Raw genomic sequence first — 11187 nt, 5'->3', positions numbered from 1 at the left:
CAGGTCATAGTGTTGTGTGTATGTGTCAGCGTGCACGTGATGGTTCTTACAGCAGGTCATAGTGTTGTGTATATGTGTCAGCGTGCACGTGATGGTTCTTACAGCAGGTCATAGTGTTGTGTATATGTGTCAGCGTGCACGTGATGGTTCTTACAGCAGGTCATAGTGTTGTGTATATGTGTCAGCGTGCACGTGATGGTTCTTACAGCAGGTCATATTGTTGTGTGTATGTGTCAGCGTGCACGTGATGGTTCTTACAGCAGGTCATAGTGTTGTGTGTATGTGTCAGCGTGCACGTGATGGTTCTTACAGCAGGTCATAGTGTTGTGTATATGTGTCAGCGTGCACGTGATGGTTCTTACAGCAGGTCATAGTGTTGTGTATATGTGTCAGCGTGCACGTGATGGTTCTTACAGCAGGTCATAGTGTTGTGTATATGTGTCAGCGTACACGTGATGGTTCTTACAGCAGGTCATAGTGTTGTGTGTATGTGTCAGCGTGCACGTGATGGTTCTTACAGCAGGTCATAGTGTTGTGTATATGTTTCAGCGTGCACGTGATGGTTCTTACAGCAGGTCATATTGTTGTGTGTATGTGTCAGCGTGCACGTGATGGTTCTTACAGCAGGTCATAGTGTTGTGTGTATGTGTCAGCGTGCACGTGATGGTTCTTACAGCAGGTCATAGTGTTGTGTATATGTTTCAGCGTGCACGTGATGGTTCTTACAGCAGGTCATATTGTTGTGTGTATGTGTCAGCGTGCACGTGTTGGTTCTTACAGCAGGTCATATTGTTGTGCGTATTTGTCAGCGTACACGTGATGGTTCTTACACCTGGTCATAGTGTTGTGTGTATGTGTCAGCGTGCACGTGATGGTTCTTACACCTGGTCATAGTGTTGTGTGTATGTGTCAGCGTACACGTGACGGTTCTTACACCTGGTCATAGTGTTGTGTGTATGTGTCAGCGTACACGTGACGGTTCTTACACCTGGTCATAGTGTTGTGTGTATGTGTCAGCGTACACGTGACGGTTCTTACACCTGGTCATAGTGTTGTGTGTATGTGTCAGCGTGCACGTGACGGTTCTTACACCTGGTCATATTGTTGTGTGTATGTGTCAGCGTGCACGTGATGGTTCTTACAGCAGGTCATAGTGTTGTGTGTATGTGTCAGCGTGCACGTGATGGTTCTTACAGCAGGTCATAGTGTTGTGTATATGTGTCAGCGTGCACGTGATGGTTCTTACAGCAGGTCATAGTGTTGTGTATATGTGTCAGCGTGCACGTGATGGTTCTTACAGCAGGTCATAGTGTTGTGTATATGTGTCAGCGTACACGTGATGGTTCTTACAGCAGGTCATAGTGTTGTGTGTATGTGTCAGCGTGCACGTGATGGTTCTTACAGCAGGTCATAGTGTTGTGTATATGTTTCAGCGTGCACGTGATGGTTCTTACAGCAGGTCATATTGTTGTGTGTATGTGTCAGCGTGCACGTGATGGTTCTTACAGCAGGTCATAGTGTTGTGTGTATGTGTCAGCGTGCACGTGATGGTTCTTACAGCAGGTCATAGTGTTGTGTATATGTTTCAGCGTGCACGTGATGGTTCTTACAGCAGGTCATATTGTTGTGTGTATGTGTCAGCGTGCACGTGTTGGTTCTTACAGCAGGTCATATTGTTGTGTGTATTTGTCAGCGTACACGTGATGGTTCTTACACCTGGTCATAGTGTTGTGTGTATGTGTCAGCGTGCACGTGATGGTTCTTACACCTGGTCATAGTGTTGTGTGTATGTGTCAGCGTACACGTGACGGTTCTTACACCTGGTCATAGTGTTGTGTGTATGTGTCAGCGTACACGTGACGGTTCTTACACCTGGTCATAGTGTTGTGTGTATGTGTCAGCGTACACGTGACGGTTCTTACACCTGGTCATAGTGTTGTGTGTATGTGTCAGCGTGCACGTGACGGTTCTTACACCTGGTCATAGTGTTGTGTGTATGTGTCAGCGTACACGTGATGGTTCTTACACCTGGTCATAGTGTTGTGTGTATGTGTCAGCGTGCACGTGATGGTTCTTACACCTGGTCATAGTGTTGTGTGTATGTGTCAGCGTACACGTGATGGTTCTTACACCTGGTCATAGTGTTGTGTATATGTGTCAGCGTACACGTGATGGTTCTTACACCTGGTCATAGTGTTGTGTGTATGTGTCAGCGTACACGTGATGGTTCTTACACCTGGTCATAGTGTTGTGTATATGTGTCAGCGTACACGTGATGGTTCTTACACCTGGTCATAGTGTTGTGTGTATGTGTCAGCGTGCACGTGATGGTTCTTACACCTGGTCATAGTGTTGTGTATATGTGTCAGCGTGCACGTGATGGTTCTTACACCTGGTCATAGTGTTGTGTGTATGTGTCAGCGTACACGTGATGGTTCTTACACCTGGTCATAGTGTTGTGTGTATGTGTCAGCGTGCACGTGATGGTTCTTACACCTGGTCATAGTGTTGTGTGTATGTGTCAGCGTACACGTGATGGTTCTTACACCTGGTCATAGTGTTGTGTATATGTGTCAGCATGCAATTGATGTTTCTTACAGCAGGTCATATTGTTGTGTGTATTTGTCAGCGTACACGTGATGGTTCTTACACCTGGTCATAGTGTTGTGTATATGTGTCAGCGTGCACATGATGGTTCTTACAGCAGGTCATAGTGTTGTGTATATGTTTCAGCATGCACGTGATGGTTCTTACAGCAGGTCATATTGTTGTGTGTATGTGTCAGCGTGCACGTGATGGTTCTTACAGCAGGTCATAGTGTTGTGTGTATGTGTCAGCGTGCACGTGATGGTTCTTACAGCAGGTCATAGTGTTGTGTGTATGTGTCAGCGTGCACGTGATGGTTCTTACAGCAGGTCATAGTGTTGTGTGTATGTGTCAGCGTGCACGTGATGTGTCTTACAGCAGGTCATATTGTTGTGTGTATGTGTCAGCGTGCACGTGTTGGTTCTTACAGCAGGTCATAGTGTTGTGTGTATGTGTCAGCGTGCACGTGATGTGTCTTACAGCAGGTCATATTGTTGTGTGTATGTGTCAGCGTGCACGTGTTGGTTCTTACAGCAGGTCATATTGTTGTGTGTATTTGTCAGCGTACACGTGATGGTTCTTACACCTGGTCATAGTGTTGTGTGTATGTGTCAGCGTGCACGTGATGGTTCTTACACCTGGTCATAGTGTTGTGTGTATGTGTCAGCGTACACGTGATGGTTCTTACACCTGGTCATAGTGTTGTGTGTATGTGTCAGCGTGCACGTGATGGTTCTTACACCTGGTCATAGTGTTGTGTGTATGTGTCAGCGTACACGTGATGGTTCTTACACCTGGTCATAGTGTTGTGTGTATGTGTCAGCGTACACGTGATGGTTCTTACACCTGGTCATAGTGTTGTGTATATGTGTCAGCGTGCACGTGATGGTTCTTACACCTGGTCATAGTGTTGTGTGTATGTGTCAGCGTACACGTGATGGTTCTTACACCTGGTCATAGTGTTGTGTGTATGTGTCAGCGTGCACGTGATGGTTCTTACACCTGGTCATAGTGTTGTGTGTATGTGTCAGCGTACACGTGATGGTTCTTACACCTGGTCATAGTGTTGTGTATATGTGTCAGCATGCATCTGATGTTTCTTACAGCAGGTCATATTGTTGTGTGTATGTGTCAGCGTGCACGTGTTGGTTCTTACAGCAGGTCATATTGTTGTGTGTATTTGTCAGCGTACACGTGATGGTTCTTACACCTGGTCATAGTGTTGTGTGTATGTGTCAGCGTGCACGTGATGGTTCTTACACCTGGTCATAGTGTTGTGTGTATGTGTCAGCGTACACGTGATGGTTCTTACACCTGGTCATAGTGTTGTGTGTATGTGTCAGCGTGCACGTGATGGTTCTTACACCTGGTCATAGTGTTGTGTGTATGTGTCAGCGTGCACGTGATGGCTCTTACACCTGGTCATAGTGTTGTGTGTATGTGTCAGCGTACACGTGATGGTTCTTACACCTGGTCATAGTGTTGTGTGTATGTGTCAGCGTACACGTGATGGTTCTTACACCTGGTCATAGTGTTGTGTGTATGTGTCAGCGTACACGTGATGGTTCTTACACCTGGTCATAGTGTTGTGTATATGTGTCAGCGTGCACGTGATGGTTCTTACACCTGGTCATAGTGTTGTGTGTATGTGTCAGCGTGCACGTGATGGTTCTTACACCTGGTCATAGTGTTGTGTGTATGTGTCAGCGTGCACGTGATGGTTCTTACACCTGGTCATAGTGTTGTGTGTATGTGTCAGCGTACATGTGATGGTTCTTACACCTGGTCATACTGTTGTGTATATGTGTCAGCGTACACGTGATGGTTCTTACACCTGGTCATAGTGTTGTGTATATGTGTCAGCGTACACGTGATGGTTCTTACACCTGGTCATAGTGTTGTGTGTATGTGTCAGCGCGCACGTGATGGTTCTTACACCTGGTCATAGTGTTGTGTGTATGTGTCAGCGCACACGTGATGGTTCTTACACCTGGTCATAGTGTTGTGTATATGTGTCAGCGCGCACGTGATGGTTCTTACACCTGGTCATAGTGTTGTGTGTATGTGTCAGCGTACACGTGATGGTTCTTACACCTGGTCATAGTGTTGTGTGTATGTGTCAGCGTGCACGTGATGGTTCTTACACCTGGTCATAGTGTTGTGTGTATGTGTCAGCGTACACGTGATGGTTCTTACACCTGGTCATAGTGTTGTGTGTATGTGTCAGCGTGCACGTGATGGTTCTTACACCTGGTCATAGTGTTGTGTGTATGTGTCAGCGTACACGTGATGGTTCTTACACCTGGTCATAGTGTTGTGTGTATGTGTCAGCGTGCACGTGATGGTTCTTACACCTGGTCATAGTGTTGTGTGTATGTGTCAGCGTACACGTGATGGTTCTTACACCTGGTCATAGTGTTGTGTGTATGTGTCAGCGTGCACGTGATGGTTCTTACACCTGGTCATAGTGTTGTGTGTATGTGTCAGCGTACACGTGATGGTTCTTACACCTGGTCATAGTGTTGTGTGTATGTGTCAGCGTGCACGTGATGGTTCTTACACCTGGTCATAGTGTTGTGTGTATGTGTCAGCGTACACGTGATGGTTCTTACACCTGGTCATAGTGTTGTGTATATGTGTCAGCATGCATCTGATGTTTCTTACAGCAGGTCATAGTGTTGGGTCATATGTGTCAATTCAATATTCGAGGTTCATTTAATACATTCAAGTTTCAATATTTTCAAGTTTCTATTCAATATATTCAAACTTCTATTCAATATATTCAAACTTCCATTCAATATGTTCTAGGTTCATTTAATATATTCAAGGTTCACTCAGCATATTCAAGTTTCCATTCAATATATATATATATATGTGTGTGTGTGTGTGTGTGTGTGTGTGTGTGTGTGTGTGTGTGTGTGTGTGTGTGTGTGTGTGTGTGTGTGTGTGTGTGTGTGTGTGTGTGTGTGTGTGTGTATAGAAATAAATCAACTTTTTCATGATATTCTAATTATATGACCAGCACCTGTATGCATCTATGTGGCACGGTTTGTGTTCGGGGTGAAATGCCACAGTAATTACAGTTTTTGCCAACTGCTTACACCCAAAAAGTGAATGCTTAGACTAAAGCTTCAAGTCCAAAACTTCTTGTAACAACAGCTAAAACACAATGAGACAAAACCTTAAACACATTTTCTGCTTTGCACTTTTGCTTGCAATTTCTCAACACAGTTGTTGCATCACACACAGTTTCCTACATTAGACACTGAACTCAAAGAGAAAATAATAAAAACGCAAAACACATCTGGCAATTGAAAATACTTATGCACACATCTGAAAACCCTCGCACAGAAAACTCACCACCAATCAGTCTGACCTTTGGCACTACAAATAGAGCTCAGGTAAGACATTTTGTCAAATCTGCAGTCATGGAGGCTATAAGACCCAGAGAAAGAGGACAAGGAAGACAAAGACAGATACATGGACGAGGGCAAAGACAAAGAAGAGCAAGAAGGAGAAATATTTCAGGTGAAAAAGGCGCTGTCTCAATGAGAAAAACTGATGTAACAATTTGCATACGAGTATATTATTTCTTTTGTTATTTCAGTTTTGTTATTTCATAAAGCCACAATGCTTCTCTAGTTATGTAAGCTGAAATAACTTTACGTAGTGAAGATACAATAAAATAACTTTATGCAAATTGTTACATCACTTTTCCTCACTGAGACAGCGGTTCATTTTTTAGAGTGTGGACAAACTGTCAACTCAAACCTCAGCCATCACACAGTGGGTACTACTGTCAAGTACAATATCATTCTGATGTTACCATGTATGTAAACTACGATACTGTAAACACTTGCTTTCATTGTGCATTGAATTTGAACTCGTTCTTTAGGTATTTGGAAGAAATTCCTATTTCTTTGTAAAACAAATAAATAAATAAATAAAACCAGGGAAATAATACTTTTGTTCCTAACTACTGTAACTTTCAGGTCTTGTTTGAGAAAAAGTAAATGAAAAAATATATTGACTTCAGTGTTTTGTGTAAAACACATCAGTGTGTTGATGTTGATTTGAAAGTGTTTCAAAATGGTGCATGTGTGTATCAATCATTTTGTTGCTAGAATGACATTTTTAGGAGATTTTTAGGTTTTGATTGTTTCATGTTGACAGAGCTGTGAGGGGTTTTACAACGTGTTGTGTCTTATCTTGCTTGTGTGTAGAGTTTTGACACAGCGAGCCAAATTTTTGCAAAATATCTGTAAGCAATCGGCAAATCTGTAATCATGTCACGAAAAGCACAATTATCCTCCGAAGAGGATCCAAGAGTGTGGGGCTGGCAGGGGGAAAAAGTAGGAAATGCGCGATTTCTGACAGCCCGTGAAGGCATCATACAAAATGTGACTTCTTCCGTGTTTACCTGCTTCGTGCACAAATGGGCGTTTTTGTTGCACAGTTGAAAAGCAGCAAAAGGAGAAAGCGCGTGCTTTGATAGAGCGTTCGAGTTCTTTTTCCAGTAATTTTATTAAAAAAATGACTGCAAGTTGAGAAAAGTTTAACCGAAGACTGCCGCTGGTGTTACGAAAGTCTTTGTCACGATGGGATGTCGGAACAGTTCTGAAGTGAGTCCAAAAATATCAAAGTTTATCACAGTCCGTGTGAAAACACCAATAAAGTTCAGGTTCAGCCGCTTTGGTTCGCAGGTTTTTACAGAAAAAGTCCGTTTTTCAGGAGTAGCGCGTGTAGTCACAAGTTTTTCTGCTAGTTTGTTGCTTTGCACATCGAGAAGTGATTTTACAGTTTCTTGTTTTGTCAGAGTGAAAACGTGTAAACATGCGTTTGTGTTTTGTCAGAGTAAACGTGACTGGAAGCCGCTGGAGGAGCGCTGCTGCACAGACATTCCGTGGCTCATCGTCTTCACACTGTTTTCTATCGGAATGGTCAGTTATTACACAGTAATTACCACACATTTTATTAATAACATGTCAAGCATCAGATATCATTATTCTGTTCGTTTAGTGCATAAATATCAGTATTAATGGAAAAATTTACCTTCCAGTTTCGTGTTGACCATACAATCCCAAAATCCAAAGATAAATATGTTTGGATTTAACAACTTGTTTCAGCCACTTTATCTGGAACATAGCCATCAAAAATCTGGAGTGCAAACCAGTTTAACCTTGACTGCCCTTGAGGTTCTATCAGTGCAGATAAACACTAAGGACGTCACATGTTAATTAACTACAAGACAACAACGAAGTATTCATGATTGTAAGTGTTTCTGTGCACATGTGGTCACAATTTCTTCCTGTTAAAAGGGAGTTTTTCCTTCCCACTGTAGCCAAGTGCTTGCTCACAGGGGGTCGTTTTGACCGTTGGGGTTTTACATAATTATTGTATGGCCTTGCCTTACAATATAAAGCGCCTTGGGGCAACTGTTTGTTGTGATTTGGCGCTATATAAAAAAAAATGATTGATTGATTGATTGACAGTTATGCCTGGTTCACATGGCCAGATGATGATGATGCCGATTTCGGACCGATCTTCCCCTTCCAACAAACGTAAGGACGCCAGACTATCGTGATGGCTCTAAAGATAACACTGGTCAACACAGGTTTTCTTGCTTGTGGTTTTTCAACAGATTCTGGGTAATTTGGGGGTGCTGAATCTAAATATGGTGTTAGTTTTTGCCAATCACATCACATTTTTGAGATATGGCAACATTTTTCTCATATCAAGCATTGAAGCAAAAGCTGCAGTCTCTCACACCTCTTCAGCGCCATAAACTATATTATGGCTGTTGTTCACGTTTCAAACCTCGTTTAAAACTGTGTTTTTGAAGCTGCTTTTGTGCAAGATTAGTGGCGTTAAACTCATGAGTGAATGAGCAACTTTTGCATAATCCATCAATAAGGAATATGCAGATTGCAAAAAAAAAAGTGATATGATAGAGGAAATCTGAGCTCTGATTCAGATTAAGCATCCCAAAATTACCCTAAATCAGTTCTAAAAGTCCATGCAAGAAAAAAAAAAAATTTGTTGACCAGTGTAATCTTATCGGATATTCCTGCTGGGTGTGGTGCGTTAAGAGTGCTCTAGTCTGTTGAAGGATGTCAGGACCACTCAGACCTCAAACTGTGGATATTCATCATGTTGGATTGTCTTTGCCCAATATCCCAGCGTGTGTGGTGTGCCCTGAGCACAAATGAGCAGGCAGCCTGTTGAATGTGACCTGTAGCCAATCAGAAAGCTGCTGTTTCAGAGGTCAGGAAATAAAGTTCTCTTCTGAAGAAATAAAGTTCACTGTTCAGGAATTGTTCATCGTTTATAAGTTGTATCCAAAGGCCAGAGGTCAAGTGCTGTGTGTTGTAACGCAGCTCCAATTAAGCAGGACTTGATACAGCTCGATTCTCGATTGATATCAGAATTCATGCTGTTCTTAGGAAGAGTTCTTGGAACAGTTCTTTATCATAGCACAGTCACAAATAGGAATGAGTGAGAATGGGATCTCACTTAGATGAGGAGGAACTTAACTGGCATGTGGTCGAGACGCGCTCTGCGCCAAGAGCCGAAGAGTTCCAAAATGACATTACTTTGCAGGTAGTCAGAGCCAGGATTTAGGTTCACTTGGGAGCTGTACCAGAATTGTCTGGAACATCAGGAAAAGACAGTTTGCTCTAATATGGAATTAGAGGGGAGGCCATGTTATGAGCTTTTGCTGCGGGACGCTTCCTCGTCTTAAGTGCACAGCTGGAAGACGTAGTCAAGGTTTCAGGGCGGCATTTAGGTTTGATCCTCTTGGAGCCTGCCTAGATCATTGAAGGTGGCTCTGGAAGCTGGAGAGGCAAAACGAGGCAAGCAAGGCAACAGACAAACACGGCACAAAAGTATCTGGCAATACATGAACAGAAAGTCAGGGTTTAAATAGTCTATCAATAATCAGTCACTCATCTGATCCAGGTGTGAAAGAAAACCGAAGGTGCCATCTAGTGGCAAAGCTAACACGACACTGGTAAAATAGAGTTAAAACCGGGCTCTGAGGAAAATCTTGACATTTACATTTTGTTGTGCATAACCGGTCCTTTGATGTCAACAGCCCAGCATGAACTTTAAATAGGAGTCCAAAATTGTTCTCAGTCAACTTGCAAAAACAATCAGATAGTTTAAAAACAATTCTGATGATGTAGTCTGTGATGCCGTGCAGTGACTTTGTGTACAGACTACTGTCTGCTTTCCTCAGTCCACTAAAAGATCGCATCAGAAATTCATCCAGCTCGTTAATCCTAACAGCTCTTCATACCTCCAGATGCTTATAGCATTGTGTGTGTGTGTGTTAGAAGAATTAGCACCGTTAATGGATGATTTTCAAGTTGTGATAGAGCAGCGCCTACGTGCATGTGTGATGATGTCACAACTCTGTCCGGTTAGGGAGACATGGTTTCATTCAATCAATCAATCAATCAACTTTTTTCTTGTATAGCGCCAAATCACAACAAACAGTTGCCCCAAGGCGCCCCACATTGCAAGGCAAGGCCATACAATAATTATGAAACACAGTCTACGTCTAAAGCAACATAACCAAGGGATGGTCCAGGGTCACCCGATCCAGCCCTAACTATAAGCCTTAGCGAAAAGGAAAGTTTTAAGCCTAATCTTAAAAGTAGAGAGGGTATCTGTCTCCCTGATCTGAATTGGGAGCTGGTTCCACAGGAGAGGAGCCTGAAAGCTGAAGGCTCTGCCTCCCATTCTACTCTTACAAACCCTAGGAACTACAAGTAAGCCCGCAGTCTGAGAGCGAAGCGCTCTAATGGGGTAATATGGTACTACGAGGTCCCTAAGATAAGATGGGACCTGATTATTCAAAACCTTATAAGTAAGAAGAAGAATTTTAAATTCTATTCTAGCATTAACAGGAAGCCAATGAAGGGAGGCCAACACGGGTGAGATATGCTCTCTCCTGCTAGTCCCCGTCAGTACTCTAGCTGCAGCATTCTGAACCAACTGAAGGCTTTTTAGGGAACTTTTAGGACAACCTGATAATAATGAATTACAATAGTCCAGCCTAGAGGAAACAAATGCATGAATTAGTTTTTCAGCATCACTCTGAGACAAGACCTTTCTGATTTTAGAGATATTGCGTAAATGCAAAAAGGCAGTCCTACATATTTGTTTAATATGCGCTTTGAATGACATATCCTGATCAAAAATAACTCCAAGATTTCTCACAGTATTACTAGAGATCAGGGAAATGCCATCCAGAGTAACGATCTGGTTAGACACCATGCTTCTAAGATTTGTGGGGCCAAGTACAATAACTTCAGTTTTATCTGAGTTTAAAAGCAGGAAATTAGAGGTCATCCATGTCTTTATGTCTGTAAGACAATCCTGCAGTTTAGCTAATTGGTGCGTATCCTCTGGCTTCATGGATAGATAAAGCTGGGTATCATCTGCGTAACAATGAAAATTTAAGCAATACCGTCTAATAATACTGCCCAAGGGAAGCATGTATAAAGTGAATAAAATTGGTCCTAGCACAGAACCTTGTGGAACTCCATAATTAACTTTAGTCTGTGAAGAAGATTCCCCATTTACATGAACAAA

The 11187-nt window shown here is 42.7% G+C and overlaps 1 protein-coding gene across 1 annotated transcript in view; it reads left to right on the top strand.

The window, feature by feature from the left end:
• The first annotated feature begins 7009 nt into the window (after positions 1 to 7009).
• Positions 7010 to 11187, top strand: part of LOC117526255 (choline transporter-like protein 1) — a 60836-nt gene continuing 56658 nt past the window's right edge. The window contains exons 1-2 of the mRNA XM_034188303.1: positions 7010 to 7208; positions 7440 to 7526. Of these exons, the coding sequence (XP_034044194.1) occupies positions 7185 to 7208; positions 7440 to 7526 (111 nt within the window). The 5' untranslated portion in view covers positions 7010 to 7184. The remainder of the gene's footprint in view (positions 7209 to 7439; positions 7527 to 11187) is intronic.

This window comes from Thalassophryne amazonica, chromosome 15, assembly GCF_902500255.1.
Source record: "Thalassophryne amazonica chromosome 15, fThaAma1.1, whole genome shotgun sequence".
Taxonomy (NCBI): Eukaryota; Metazoa; Chordata; class Actinopteri; order Batrachoidiformes; family Batrachoididae; genus Thalassophryne; species Thalassophryne amazonica.
The sequence above is the reverse complement of the archived record's forward strand: the minus strand, read 5'-3'. Positions and strand labels throughout refer to the sequence as shown.